At 38.5% G+C, this 16,442-nt stretch overlaps 1 protein-coding gene across 2 annotated transcripts in view; it reads left to right on the top strand.

Annotated features, from left to right (window-relative positions):
- Positions 1 to 16,442, top strand: part of MMP24 (matrix metallopeptidase 24) — a gene marked incomplete at its 5' end in the record, with an annotated part of 41,891 nt that overhangs the window by 12,626 nt on the left and 12,823 nt on the right. For both annotated transcript variants that reach the window (XM_081322446.1, XM_081322445.1), the window contains 3 exons: positions 2,143 to 2,291; positions 4,601 to 4,717; positions 11,926 to 12,230. In XM_081322446.1, coding sequence (XP_081178572.1) covers positions 2,143 to 2,291; positions 4,601 to 4,717; positions 11,926 to 12,230 — 571 coding nt within the window. The remainder of the gene's footprint in view (positions 1 to 2,142; positions 2,292 to 4,600; positions 4,718 to 11,925; positions 12,231 to 16,442) is intronic.

Genomic DNA, 16,442 nt, shown 5'->3' with positions numbered 1-16,442 from the left:
GATTCTCAGAAATATAAAACAGTATTGCTGGGGGAGGGAATGGAAAAATTTTTGGATTGGTGCAAAGGTTTCAAAAACTGCCCAGTGAGAAATAGGTATGATCAACGGTCATGGCATGCTATTGGCATTGCTGATGGAAAGGAAGTTATAGAAATTTGGGAGGAATAGAATGGGCTGTCTTCCATCCCTGGAATCCTGAAAAGAATGTTTCACATTGCAACACTGGATTATAGTTGCCATTTCTTCTGTACTATTACCAGTGTTGATTGAACAGACTGTGACTTCGTATTATGAAATAGGAAGGGTATTATAAAATGCACATGGATGAATTTAAGAAATTTAAGTGCATTAGTGGGAAAATTACACTTATCTCCCTGCATAGGTTATTATCTTACCTTCATTTTTCCAGGCACTTGTTGAGACCTTGGCTTTCTGAGAGAGAGGGCAATTTGGAAGATATATGTAGGGAGATATGGCACGGGATAGGGAAAGATTAAGTGCCACTCACTCATCTTCAAGCTTTCTTTTTTTAAAAAAAAACATTCCTCAGCAACTTTTGCAGAAATAGTTTGCCATTGCCTTCTTCCTAGAGCTGAGAATCACCCATCTAGTTTTCATGCTTAAACAGAAGTTCTAGACAGGACTAGAATTCACAGTCAACAGGTTTCTAACTGAGTGTCCTTAATCACTATATCAGTGTTTCTCAACCTTAGCAACAATAAGTTGTCTGAACTTTAATACCCAGAATTCCTCAGTCAGCAATTCTGGGATTTATTTTATTTTTATTTATTTTAATTCCATTTATATCCTGCCCTTCTCCGAAGACTCAGGGCGGCTTACAAGCTTAGCAGTAGCCTTCATTCTATGTATATGCCTGCTTATTAGGGCTTTCACACACACCCCAGCGGCATTATTACAAAGTCAGCTTAATTGCCCCCAACAATCTGGGTCCTCATTTTACCTACCTCGGAAGGATGGAAGGCTGAGTCAACCTTGAGCCTGGTGGGATGCGAACCTGCACTAATTGCAGGCAGCTGGTGTTACTTAAGGAGTCATTAGCCCACTGCTCCACCAAGGCTCTTAGTGGGAAAATTATTTGAAATCCATCCATCTTAAAATTGCCAAGGTTGAGAAACACTCTACCACGTCAAACTGGTTCTTGAATATAGTCTTAAACAGTCTTAAATATTCATATTTCAATCTATTGTTTCCACTTTTGCTATATCTTTGGTCATATCATACCTTTTGCCATGGTTTGATCTAGTATGCCTTCTTAGTGCTGATTTATTTAGCGTATGGCTGGTCAAACACAGAATTAAAAGCACTTCATATTTACAAGTTAGAACAGTTAAAACAATTTTTTTTTAAAAAAGAAGCAATTATAAAACCTAAGAGGAAAACAGAAATAACATTTCAGAGTTTAATGTTGAGTTTGGAGATCCAGTCAGTAGCTGCCGTTGTTACGCAGAGGAAGTCCTTAAAATCTCCTGGGTATCTTCTATTAGTGCATTCCCTCACTATATGTTGGATAGTCTGTCGGGGAGCCCCGCAATCACATTGTGCTGAAGGTGTCTTTCCCCATTTATACAGAGAATCGGCACACACCCCATGAGTCGTTCTAATTCTATTATATGTCACCCATATGTGTCGGGGTAGATTAAATCCTGGAGGTATACTGTTAGGATTAATATGCTCAGAAATATCTTGGGAGGTATAGCTACTCCATGCTGATGTTTCTCAGCCAAACCACAGTATAGAAGCCACAGTATGTGAAATGCTCTCTTGGGAGACTTTATATTTGGAAAAATGTTGGACAAACTAAATCTGTAGTCAATCATATTTTTATGCATAAAATATCATAGCAACTAAAACGAGAATTGTGTACAGATAAAATATCTGAATTTGCATACACAACCAGAAATTTAACAATGCCTGTAAAGTTGGTAGGACATCATCGCCTTTTGCAATTATTCTTGTCCTATACTTATCCTCATATGTTTAAAAAAGGAAGAAAGGTGAATACATCAATTGCGAATTCATGTTTCAACTAAAAATGAAACAAGCCAAGTGTGTGTGTGTGTGTGTGTGTACTGTTAAGTTGGGCTATTTTTTAAATGTGGTTTTCCTTTGTCTTATTTTCAGAGTTGGTTAAAAACCTATGGTTATCTGCTTCCATCTGATACAAGAATGTCTGCTCTGCTCTCAGGAAAAGTTATGCAGTCTGCAGTCACCACTATGCAGCAGTTTTATGGGATCCCTGTAACAGGAATGTTGGATCAGACCACTATTGAGTAAGAATGATTTTTGCAGATATTTGAAAATAATGTTCTTGCCCAGACCATTATCTATAGCATCATGAAACTTTAAAATGTGAGGCTGATAAATTTGCTTGGCGTATGCATATACTCTAAGAACGAATATGGTTTGAAATCTGAGTCAGATTGGCAACCATATCTCTTTCATCACTTAAATCAACATTCTCAACCTTGGCAATTTTAAGATGAGTGGGCTTCAATTCCCAGAATTCTCAGCCTAGGCAGATGTAATTAACTTCACATCCCAAAGAATTCATCTAGGGATTTCTATTGATTTAACAATTGGTTTAGCAGATACTGCATAGGTCATCAGATAAAATGGGGATAGAAATATATGCTATATGTAATGGCGCTAGGTTTTAAATGTTATTGTATATGTGTGCAGGTATTATGGCCTTATACTATAGTCATTCTGTATAAAAGTAGACCTTAATTAACGATCCTCATTGGGACCAGCAGCTTCATCACTAAGTAAAGCAGTCATTAAGCAAAACACCACACAACAGCCCCGCTTAGCAACAGCAGTTCTGACAATCCTAGTTGTGGTTGTTAAGTAAGATATCATATACAACATGCAACCTCCTGCTGGCTTCCTCCACTGACTTGCTTATCTGAAGCCAGCTGGGAAGGTCACAAATGGTGATCATATGACTGCAGGATGCTGCAACTCTTGTAAATGCATGACAGTTGCTGAATGCCTGAATTGTGATCACCTGACTGCAGGGACGCTGTGACTGTCAAAAGCACCATCATAACTCTGGGAGTCATGAAACAAATGGTCATTAACAAGGATTTTCTGTACACAGAAGTACTATGTGCGTGGAACCTGGTTTGCATAAATCCCACAAGTATCTTTTTTTCATTTCCAGCTTCCAGTATATAGTACAGAAGTAATTTTGTGATTCCTTAATGAATTGATGGTCTCAGCACAATGAATATATCTGTCAACATCCAGCTCAAGAATCCATATTAAACTCCAGGTTTATTCTGTTTCCGAAAATCTTATTGTTTATTGAATACACTGCATGGTAATGTCAAAGCAAAACTTAACTCTGAGGTTCCAACACCAAATCATAGACTTAATAATTTTCCCAGCCAAACCTCCAACGTCTTACATAGTCCATATAAACAAGTTCACTTTGTTATAGGAACCATCTGCTTCAAATCCACACCTGTTATGGTGTCCTTGAAAAGGTTTCAGGCCCTCATGGTCTTCAGCAGAATCGTAGAAGTTTCGTTTCTCCATCTAACCCACTCGAAAGCAACACCTCCCCCCTTACTCTAAAGGCAAGTTGAAATGCAGAGCCACATAGCTTCCAAAATTTCATCCTTGACAATATCAGATAATGTTTTTACTGTGCAATCACACAATTTCAAAAAAATTTAGGGGACTAAGATTCCATTACCTTCTATTGCAGCCTTCCTGTTTTCTCCATAGTTTTGTCCACTGAAAATCCATTATGGAACAAAATAACTCATTATGGACTGGTTGCTAATCCACCTGAAAGTATTTTAACATTATAAAATGTAATGCAGATAGTCCTTGACTTACAACTGAAACTGAATCCAAAATTTCTGTTGCTAAGTGAAAAATTAGTTAAGTTAGTTTTGCCCCATTTTTTGACCCTTCTTGCTACAGTTGTTAGCTGAATAACTGCAGTTGTTAAGTTAGCAACACAGTTGTTCAGTGAATCTGGCTTCCCTATTGACTTTGCTTTTCAGAAGGTTACAGAAGGTGATCCTGGGATATAGCATCTGTCAGAAATATGAGTCAGTTGCCAAGCATCTAAATTTTGATCACTTGACCATGGGGATGCTGCAATAGTTGTAAGTGTGAAGAATGGTCATAAGTCACTTTTTCAGTGCTGTTGTAACTGAATGGTTTTACTGAACTGCCTGTAACTATATACAGTGAAACAAAGCTCTCTACTGCCACACATGGTTGAAGTTCCAGAGATGGAATTTTTCACTTTCTTTTTAGAGGAAGAAATTTTGACATAGCTGATACCTTGTAGTCTTTTCCAAACTAACTAGCTCCAAAGTTCAAACTTACTTCTCTAACCAATGTCAAAATTGCCTTTTTAATCTCTTTTGGTATACTTTCTCTAGACTGGCCAGAACTTTAATCTACCTTGACCAACAGATAGGCCATCAAGCATGTCCAAATTGATTGGCAATCTATTTTCAACTCTGCTAGATACATCAAAAAAAGAGGCTGAAATGGCTCAAAGCCCTATTTTTGTACCATATATTCCTGACTCATCAGGAATCTTTTTACTTTCTAGGTGGATGAAAAAACCTCGCTGTGGTGTTCCTGATCATCCCCATCTAAGCCATAGACGAAGGATTAAGCGATATGCACTTACTGGACAAAAATGGAGGCAGAAGCATATTACCTACAGGTATAACCCAACATGTTAACAATTTAGTGGAGTTTATACTTTAAATATTATGCAGTCCCACCAGCCTTGGCACTGATTCATATTCCTTGCTCAAGGGGAAACTTGACTGGGAATTCTAGATAGTATAGTCCCAATACATCTGGAAACAAACATTTTTGAATATAATTTTTTTATAATATGTGAATTTGTTTATGGATGTAAAACTTCAGTTCAGTGACATAGTCTTTTCAGTGCATTTTAATAATAATAATAATAATATAATAATATAGAGGGAGAGAGAGAGAATTTTAAGGGTTCTCTTCTGAGCAACTTTCAACTGGTTCTGTTGGTTCTTGTTTTAAAGTAAGCTTCAAAATTGTTTTATTTTATCTACATTTTAAATGAAAGCTGTTACAGAATGCATTGCTCTTTGCTTTTTTTGGTCAAAGATTGTATGTTGTTATTCATTTAGTTAACTAGCTTACTGTATTTAAATTAGCTGATTATACATTTTAATTGAATTTGTGTGATTCCTACGTAAGTTGATTTGAGAATAGTAGTCTTGAAAATATTTTAAATCAAAAGAAAAATAAATTTTCTTCACAAATTGATTTTCAACATGGGTTTTGTGAGATTTTGCAAGTTGCATAAAAGGTAGAATCTATTTATTTTAGGGAATAATGAAACAGATCTTTATAGCTTAATATAAGATTTTTTAAAAGCTGTTTGATGTTACAAATAACAATGAGTAAGCTACATGTATATTCAGTCATCTGTTACTTTTATAGTATATCATCATGATATGTGCTGTTGTCATAATTAGTAAAAGCTTGAAGATCAGGTTTGATCAACTGATTTTGTTCAAAAGACAATGTCACAATGTGACTCTTCCTTTTCTTTTTAAAGTTCTTTAATGTTTTATTTTTGCTATCTTTGATTTAGTGTCTGACATGTTATTCTTTCTAAATATAACTCAAAGATAGCTCTTTTCTCTTAATTTATTCCAGATTTGCAAGACAGAACTGATTACAGTACCAAGTCTCCTTCGGGGAAAATGCTACACGTTTGTCTGTCTAAATCAGGGGTGAGCAAATATGGTTCCTTTATGACCTATGGACTTCAACTCGCAGAATTCCTGAGCCAGCATGGCTGGCTCAGGAATTCTGGGAGTTGAAGTCCACAGGTTGTAAGGGGCCATAGCTGCCACCCCTGATCTAAATCAATGTTCCTCAACTTCAGTATGCTGGCTGGGGAATTCTGGGAGTTGAACTTCACACATCTTAAAATTGCTGAGGTTGATGAACACCGATCTAGGCAAGAGAGAGCCATTACATAAACATACTATAACCACTTGCTTTCAAGGGCCCTCACCACCACTGTTCATTCAGGAGAAGAGAGAGAAGAAAATATTGAGTTAAACACTTGAGAAAATATATAGAAGTCCCAAACATCTTTGCACTGCAGTGCACAATTAGCTATTGTCAGGGTGGCATCACTCTTGCTTGCAACAAACATTTAGATCTAGTCAAGCAGCATCCACTAAGGGGGGGAGGGGGGGGAGAGACCACTGATTTGCTCTCAATTCCAGGAATGAAAGCTGTCCACCCTATTAATGTTCAAGTTTAGGACTGGTTGAATATTTAGAAAATACAAGATGAAATTTTTCTTTCTGCATAGCTAAAATTGCCAATTTAGGCAGTTTTAAGTGTGTGGAAAAACAGTACGCAGTACTGTTGTTCAGTTCATAACTCAATGGACATAATCTCACCATGTTTGTTATTAATTGATTTTTTTGGACCTTTTATCAGTACCAGTGTTATCAGTACCTAGCCACTTTGTCTTTTGTCAGCCTCTTTTCCAATTGTTTTAAAGTATCAGGGGTTTCTTCAGCCTTTACATTAAATGTCCAAAATATTTAAGCTATAGCTTCATAGTTAGGTCTTCCACTGAAGGATCTGTGGTTACATCTGCTATAACTGAACCTTTTGTTGTTGGTCCAACAACAAATACCTTGTTGGTCCAAGATATTCTCTAGCAGTACAATTCAAAGGTATCCTTTTGATTTATCAACCTTTCTGACAATTCAGCTTTCACAGTCATTTGTAATAATTAAGAAAAACATAGATTTGATAACATATACTTTGGTTGTCATTGGGTTCTATTTTCATTTGAATATTTTGTCTAGGCTTATTGTAGCCTTCTTCCAAGTAGCAGGTGTATTGTTTCTTTCACCATCCCTGTAAAATGTTGAGCCTAGGAAGATAAAATTTGTTACCGTTTTAACTACTAAAACTAATCGTTTTCCTCCTCATCTTCCTTTTTCTACTTGCATTGAATTTTGATTAGTGACATAATTTAGGGGGATATATATATATATATATATATATATATATATATATATATATATATATATATATATATATATATATATATATACAGTGCAAAAGCTACTCTGATTATATATATATATATATATATATATATATACCGTATATACTTGAGTATAAGCCGAATTTTTCAGCCCACTTTTTGGGCTGAAAAATTCCACTTCGGCTTATACTCCAGTCAACAAAAAAACTTACCGAGGACTTGTGCGCGGCCGAAGCTTTGGTGCTTCCGGGATCGCCCGCACCTCTCCCAAGCCACCGCCGTCCGAGACCTGCCGAAGTTTGGGGAGGTTTGGGGAGGTGCGCGCGCACCTCCCCAAACTCCGCGCCTTGCCTGCCTGCTTCTTTCCGCAGCGGAAAGAAGCAGGCAGGCAGGGCGCGGAGGAACGGAGACTTGCCGACGTTTGGGGAGGTTTGGGCGCCTCCCCAAACCTCGGCAGGTCTCCGTTCCTCCGCGCAGACCTGCCGACGTTTGGGGAGGTTTGGGCGCCTCCCCAAACCTCGGCAGGTCTCCGTTCCTCCTGCCGACCTTTGGGGAGGTTTGGGCGCCTCCCCAAACCTCCCCAAACCTCGGCAGGTCTCCGTTCCTCCTGCCGACCTTTGGGGAGGTTTGGGCGCCTCCCCAAACCTCCCCAAACCTCGGCAGGTCTCCGTTCCTCCTGCCGACCTTTGGGGAGGTTTGGGCGCCTCCCCAAACGTCCCCAAACCTCGGCAGGTCTCCGTTCCTGTTTGGGGAGGTTTGGGCGCCTCCCCAAACCTCCCCAAACCTCGGCAGGTCTCCGTTCCTCCGCGCAGACCTGCCGACCTTTGGGGAGGTTTGGGCGCCTCCCCAAACGTCCCCAAACCTCGGCAGGTCTCCGTTCCTGTTTGGGGAGGTTTGGGCGCCTCCCCAAACCTCCCCAAACCTCGGCAGGTCTCCGTTCCTCCGCGCAGACCTGCGCGGAGGAACGGAGACCTGCCGAGGTTTGGGGAGGTTTGGGGAGGCGCCCAAACCTCCCCAAACAGGAACGGAGACCTGCCGAGGTTTGGGGACGTTTGGGGAGGCGCCCAAACCTCCCCAAAGGTCGGCAGGTCTGCGCGGAGGAACGGAGACCTGCCGAGGTTTGGGGAGGTTTGGGGAGGCGCCCAAACCTCCCCAAACAGGAACGGAGACCTGCCGAGGTTTGGGGACGTTTGCGGAGGCGCCCAAACCTCCCCAAAGGTCGGCAGGTCTGCGCGGAGGAACGGAGACCTGCCGAGGTTTGGGGAGGTTTGGGGAGGCGCCCAAACCTCCCCAAACAGGAACGGAGACCTGCCGAGGTTTGGGGAGGTTTGGGGAGGCGCCCAAACCTCCCCAAAGGTCGGCAGGAGGAACGGAGACCTGCCGACGAGCCTTGGCCACACAGGGTATTCCTGTGTATTCAGGCTTGCAAAATGGCGGATCGAGCCTCTGCTGGCGGCAGAGGCTTGCAGAACGGCGGATTGGCTTATACTCGAGTCAATAACTTTTTCCAGTTTTTGGGGGTGAAATTGGGGGTCTCGGCTTATACTCGAGTCGGCTTATACTCAAGTATATACGGTAATCAGAATATATCGCATCAGAATAGCTTTTGCACTGTCTTCTTTCACCTTCACCAAGAGATTCCTTAAGCCTTCCTCATGTATACTAGCAAAGTGACATCAGTATATTTGAGGCTGTTATTTCTCCTTGCAATATTAATGCTAAATTCCATTACTTCTAGTCCAGCATATATTGCGCATATAACTTAATTAAACAAGGTGACACTTTAAAACTGTACCATCCCTTCCCCATTGTGAATAATTTAGTTGCCTCATATTCTATTCTAACTGTTGCTTCCTGATTATCATGCAAATTATTCAATAGATCAATGGGATGGCTTGGTACATCCAAGATAGTTTTAGGACTATCTATAATTATCCCCTTCATATAATCAATAAAGCAAAAATTAGCATCTTTTAAGAACCTTCTTTCCTTTTCCGTTTTTCATCAGATGTTAGCAGTGTGGTCTTGGATGTTCCTGCCTCTTTTAAATTAGGCTTATACATCTGGCAGCTCTTGTTGAAATATCAGTTACAAAATCTCTATCCTTTCCTTACAGGCAAGGGAGAGAGCCATGGTAGTTAAGCAGTTTGAGCTTCCTTTGACACTGTTTTATATACATATACATATACATATACATATACATATACATATACACATATACATATACATATATATGAATAAAAATGGATGATTTTCAGTTCCTTGGCTACTGCTGTATTTTCTGTACAGTATTTGCTTACAAACCATGAAATACTTTAACTGTAAGATTTGTAAGTTTTTAAACAGCTTTGCTACTTTGCTACAGCTTTGTTGGTAGTGATGTTTTCAAGGGCCCATTTAACTTCATTTTCCTGACTATCACTCTCTAGCTCAATGGTCAAACTTTTTTTTTTGATTCGGGGATTTTTTTAATACAATTATTCTTTATATTTACACTATCTCTTCTTTTAGCCCTATTTGTCTTATATTGTGCCTATTGTTGCATAAAGGTTTTCCTGTGATTTTCTTAGTAAATAGGAAATAGAGTTCTTTATTGGCCAAGTCTGATTGGACATACAAGGAATTTGTCTCCGGTGCATAAACTAAATCTCTTGGTCTTTCCATTCCATTGTTATCCTCAATTTCCTTGCAGTGCTTACAATATTTAGATACAGCTATTTGCTCTTCTCTTGAATATAATATTTAGTTGGGCAATTTTTCTTCTCTCTGTGTTGCCTTTTGCTTTTTGCCTTTATTCAGCTATTTTCAGTGAATCAACAGACAGCTGGAGGATTCCCCTTCCAGTATCATATTGTCATTGTCCTGGTCGTAAATGTCTGTTTAGTTTTGTGGGAAGAATACTGGAGGATATTTGTCATTTTCTTATTCAAAAAATTGTTTTTACTCTGACCCTCCTGGGAATGTACATTCCAGTGATAAAACTCATAGTATATTCATTGGGATATGCATCTCCATTATAAGATAAATGCGAGACACAAGCAACCAGAATAGCTCCGAGGTTTAGGTCAAGAGATTTCTTTATTGTTTACAAGAATCTCATCAGACTGTCTGCCTTCCCTTGGGAAAGCCTGAGATAGCCCTAAGTATTTGATTGCATATGCTCCCTCCCCTTTATGGAGTCCAGGCTGGAATATCTCTTAACTCCCCCTACCAGAGCCTCATTCTTTTCAGTCATTGATTCCACCACGGATAACAATCCATGTAGGAAAATGTAGGACAAGGGATGTTTAGGAATTCTAATGTCAAAGACAGTTAAAAGGCTTTAGTAAGACAGTGAAGGGATGGATCAGATTACTTTGATTTCTTTGGTTAACTATTGCATTTCTTTATTTTTTATGTTTTCTACATAACACTCCAAAAGGAAGTATGTATGTCAAAAGCAGCATACTTCTCAATGCATACTCACTATTACTTGTAAACATGAATGAGGTATTGTAGTTAGCCATATGGAAACTGAATGTTAGTCTGCTGTATAGGTTTCTAATCAAGCAGAACTGTTCTTAATGATGTTAAAACCCTTTGAAGACCTCTGTATGGTAACTCCATACAGAGTTGCCAATTCCTCCTTTTTTTTTAAATTACATTTATATCCCGCCCTTCTCCGAAGACTCAGGGCGGCTTACAAGCTTAGCAGTAGCCTTCATTCTATGTATATGCCTGCTTGTTAGGGCTTTTACACATACCCCAAGCAGCATTATTACAAAGTCAGCTTATTGCCCCCAACAATCTGGGTCCTCATTTTACCTACCTCAGAAGGATGGAAGGCTGAGTCAACCTTGAGCCTGGTGGGATGCGAACCTTGGAATGTCCTTGCATGTAATCAATATGCATAATTTTATTTCCCTTTAACCCCAATATCTTTGGTGTGTTGTGAATATTTAGATCTATAAGAAAGATTTGTTGTCCAGTTGCTGAATAACTTAAATTTACAATTAGGATTCTAAAATATCTATGCCTTGTACTTGGTTATCTAGATGATGTTATAGATACTCCAGTATGAACATGATGATCTAATGATAACAAATAATATAACAGCCTTCTCCATTTCCACAGTAGTCTCAGAATCTCAGATGTATCTTTTTGATACAATTAAGTATGAATAGATCAGAGCCGAATAATTACTAGATAAAAGTTGACAAAACAATTCTATAATATATATTTATAATATAATATTTTGTCTTCAATATCACATTTATGAATTTGAAATGGTTTGAATTAAAACCTTTTACACATTTTTACTTTTCTGTGACTCCTTGTATAAGTGCCATTTATTCTCTTTTCCCCCCCTGATAAGAATGGGCTAGTTAAGGGCCTGTTTATCCATACAAGGAATCTAATATTGCTTTCAGAATCTATAGTAAATATGTGGAAGGTTGAGCGTTGTAGTAATTTTGTTGAGTAGCCTTGTATGTTCCAAAATTTTAGACTTGAATCCTTAGGCACCCTTCAACCATACTGGTTTAATCCAGTGTTTTTCAAACTTGGCAACTTTATGATGTATGGAGGTTAACTCCCAGAATTCCTCAGCCAGCAGGGGATTTGAAGTCCACACATCTTAAAGTTACTGAATAGAAATTCAGTACCATATTTCATATTGTTTTTACATTAAAATATTTGGTAAGAAACAATAAAAAACTGTTAATCCATAACTTCATAACTGAAATACTTTCAAACAATATTAAAAAGTTACCAAATTTATTGTTGCAATTGTACTAACCCAAAACTTGAATGAAAATTTCTCATGTAAAAAAACAATCATTTTATAAGTTTTAGATATGTTCTTCTTCTCCTTCATACAGTGTACACAACTACACCCCCAAGGTTGGAGAACTTGATACAAGGAAAGCCATCCGACAAGCATTTGATGTTTGGCAGAGAGTGACTCCACTTACTTTTGAAGAAGTTCCTTACCATGAAATAAAAAGTGACAGAAAAGAGGCAGATATCATGATATTTTTTGCTTCTGGTTTCCATGGTGATAGCTCTCCTTTTGATGGGGAGGGCGGATTTCTAGCTCATGCTTATTTTCCTGGACCAGGAATAGGAGGTGATACTCATTTTGACTCAGATGAGCCCTGGACACTGGGAAGTTCTAATCATGATGGTAAGAGGCTGTATACGTTAACGGTATAATGCTATAACAGTAGAAGAAAAATTTTAGAAGATATTCTTGATAAGGTTTCAGACTTTCACAAGGAAAGAAGTACCCTCACTCTTATTATAATGGGATTTCTGATATGAACACAATCCAAAAGTTGGGAATGCTGATGGATAAAACCAGAAAGAGTCTTATTTGATTGCAGTTGGAAAGAAATATAACAAATAATTATATAGCATTCAGTCTTTCAGGCAAAGTACTGTTGTGATGGGAGTTAGTTAGACATAACAATTCAGGGGCTTTTGAAATAGGTGATGATAAAGAAATGGGGTTGGAGAACGGGAGGGAAAGCTTGCGTTTCAAACTAATTGGAGAATGTGATTTATGACTGTTAATTAGAAGAGGGGATTGTGCTTTGATACTATGTGTTTAGGGGAGGGGAATTCAGATTTCGGCTTCAACCATGTATGTGCCAAAGCTATGCTACTCGAATAAAGATTCTTTGTCTGAACCATGACAGCTATATTCATAGATTGCTAAAAATGTACAAAACCATGGTTTTATTCCCTAGAAACAAGAGCAAAGTGAACACGTAACTCCAACTGACATAAACTGTCAAACGTATGATGTGATGAGACTAAATGACCAGTCCCTGATCTGTTCATGATCATTCAGAACAATTATTTATTTAGGAGAGTTGGTAAAACAATTGTCCATTGAAATATATTACTTGTAATTATTAAACACTTAACCACATAAGATGCTTTAATTGTTTTTTAAATTTCAGAGGCAAAACTATATGTGATACTAAATTCATTACTGAAAACATGTTTATTACTTATTTAGTAAGTGGAGTCAAGAACTGCAATTTTAATTCAATAGACTAATGAGTGGGTCCTCTTATTTTTTAAGAAGAACATTATATGTTTCAAATTCTGTTATAAAAAATCCTTCCCATCAATAGGGGTGGTCTGTGCCTTCCTTAATCTTGGGTTCTCTACCAGAGGTCTAGGAGCGTGAAGGCTCTGTTCAGGATCTTTAACTATTCTTGAGCCACTCTCCCAGCTTAGGAGTCACAATCCTGAGTGCTCCTACCACTACTGGGAACACTTTGGCCTTTTCTTTCCACATCCTCTCCATTCCTCCTCCAGGCCCTGGTACTTCTCATGCTCCTTCTTCCTGATGTTGCTGTCATTTGGCACAGCTACATCTGGTCTTTGTCTACTAACACAATATCTGGTTGATTGGCCAGTACTTGCCTGCTTCTCTACATCTGGAAATCGCACAGGATCTTAGCCCTCCTATTTTCCTCAAACTCCTGTAGGATCTCCAACTTAGACTTAGGAGGATGCAGCCCACATTCTGTACACCCTGCCACTATCTGTTGGACTGCCTCTGGGGCCTCTTTGGCTAGTTTGACTGTCGGTCCTATCTTGTGTGGTAGATCCGTCTTCTATGGATCTGCTGCTTAGTGCCTGTTCTTGTGCTGCTATGATCAGTGCCTCAGTGCTGTCTTACCCTTTCCAACCACTGGTAGAATTTCCCAATGTCTGCCACTTCAGCTATGTGTCAATGGTACATTCCTAGCAGGATCTTGTCTTGTCATGGCACTTCCTCTGCTAGGTCTTTTCCCCACATCTGCTGCTTCCTCAGACATTCTCTCAGTAGCTTATCTTTGGGTGCCATCTTACTGATGGATACCCTGGGGTTCATTCATGACAGTGGCTTTGACACTCACCAGACCCCAGCTGTCCTCCTTCTGCCTAGTGCAGTCTCTGGGTTTTGGACTTGGGGTGGAAATCTCCATACATTGTGAGGAGCTTCCAGGTTTTCACATTGGCAGCTTTCATGTCCTTCTTTGCCCAGCTCACTATACCAGCAAAATAGCTGAGGAATGGCATGTTGATGCCATGGATCTTGTTCTTCCAATTGAGCTGGCTGTTCTGTCTTATCCTTTGGTGGTAATTGGATGTTGCTGATTTCCTTGCCTCCTCGTTGTGTTTCCTGTGGATATCAAGGCACTTATAATGATCTGTATGTGTGCTATGTGATCCACTGGTTTATTCTTTACAGGAATACATACCGTACTTGCTTGTCATTCTAATGGGATTTTCTCTGGGAAGTAGAGTCTTCCCCATCCCTTGGAGAGTAAGCATATGCAACCTCTACAAATATTCATGATTCAGAAGTCACTAAGGAAAAAAAAATACTTAGTGGTAGATGTTCCAACAAAGCTAATCCTACATGTCCATTATGCATGGTATGATGAACAAGGAAAATATTGTCCATTTGGATCTGAAAGTTCGATATCAACCTCACCCCCCCCCAAAAAAAAATCTAATTTGGAGAAGCAGTACCCTATAGTTCTCCCTTTCCAAAAATGCTGGGCTATAAATATAGTTAATTTTTTTTAACAATGCTTCTGTGTAAAATGTTCTCTAATTGTGCTGATTATTTTGGAAATACAGATCCTTTATATCCCTAGTACAAGATTCATTTCTGTAATAACACAGTATGAAGTCAGCCACCCTGTGAGACTGTTACATAGCACTGGTGAAAAATAATTGGACTTACAGTGTTCAGCTGTGCTGAGAGTGCTAGAGCAAAATAGATTCTTGATTGTTTCTGGGGTTTAAAAATTATTTTAATAAGTCTCTTAGTTTCTTAATTTCTAAGAACCATATTTGTACTTCTAGTTTCATTTTAGATATTTTCCTTTTTTCGTGTTAACTTTTATTTTGTATATTGAGGTTGTCTTGCTCTTTTATAGATGAAGAAAGTATATGTTGGAGATGTGGTAGTTTAGAAGCCACCTATTTTCACATGTGGGGGACTTGTAGAAATATAAAAGCTTTTTGGATTAAAATTTGGTGGAACATTCAAAAGATTTTTAAGAGAAAGATAAAGTTTTCTCCGCAATTGTTTTTATTGGGTATTGTTGTAGATTGTGATGTTAAAGAAACCAATTTGATGTTGAATATGATAACAGCAGCACGGTTACTGGTGGGACAATATTGGAAGAAGGATAGTTTGCCTACTATAGAAGAATGGGTGCTTAAAGTTTCGAATCTTGCAGAAATGTCTAAGATTTCTGCTTACTTGAAAGATCATTCACAGGAAAGATATATTTCAGTTTGGAGGAGATGGATAGATTATATTCAGAACAAATATGGGACTAAAAAGTTCCGTTTAGCTTATGAGTAGATTTTAGAGGGATATTGTTATTGGTACTTTGTATGTAGTTATGTTAAAGGGGAGTTAAAGCACATTATGAATTTGGTTAATTGTATATTATGCATAATTTTTATTTAGAATATGATTATTATAACTATAATCCTGTATTTAGCTCTGGGAAGTGGGGGGGGAGTGGGTGGGTTTGGGGTGGGGGGGATTTGGGGATATATTGTAAAATCTTGTTTTTGTAAAACACTTTAATAAAAAAAAGAAAGTATAGAATAATAATAATAATAGGTGGGCAGGGAATGTTGCAAGTACATTAGATGGGTGATGAAGAAAAAAGGGATTGAAATAATAACTGAAGGACAGTGAAGAAGATGCACTGAAGATACCAGAAAGGCTTACTGAGTACTGGAAAGACCAAACTGGCTCACAAAAAAGATCAAATGAAGAACAGAAAACAGACATGGCAAGACAAGGTATTACATGGTTAGCACATTAAACAAAATAGCAGGTAAAGCAGATAACGAGACGTAGCAATGGCTAAGGGCAGAAAAGTTGAAGAAAGAGACAGAAGAGCTAATGCTGGCTGCACAAGACCAAGACTTAGGAATAAATGCACACAAAGACAGAATTGAAAAGACAGAAACCGACAGCAATTGCCACCTCTGCAAAGAAGCTGAACAAACAGTAGACCGCTTGGTTAGCTGCTACAAGAAGATCACACAGATTGGCTACAAACAACTGGAAGATCTGCAAGAAATACCATTCGCCTGCAAGCAAGAGCTGGTGAGACCACGAAAGTAATAGAAGTAATAGAAAGTAAATAGAAAATGAGAATTTCTATAGAAAGTAATAGAAAATGAGAATTCAAACAGACAAGCACCTGCCACATAATACCCCAGACTTAACCATTTGTCAATAAGAAAGACAAAAAGAGTCAGGATAGTGGATGCGGCAATACCTAGAGACAGCAGAACAGAACTGGAGAAGATAACAAAATATAAAGACTTGCATTCATTCAGCAACCATTTGAAATTA

The sequence above is a fragment of the Vipera berus genome (genome assembly GCF_964194415.1).
Source record: "Vipera berus genome assembly, chromosome: 3".
Lineage (NCBI taxonomy): Eukaryota > Metazoa > Chordata > Lepidosauria > Squamata > Viperidae > Vipera > Vipera berus.
Note: the sequence above shows the minus strand (reverse complement) of the source record. Positions and strands in the feature narration are given on the sequence as shown.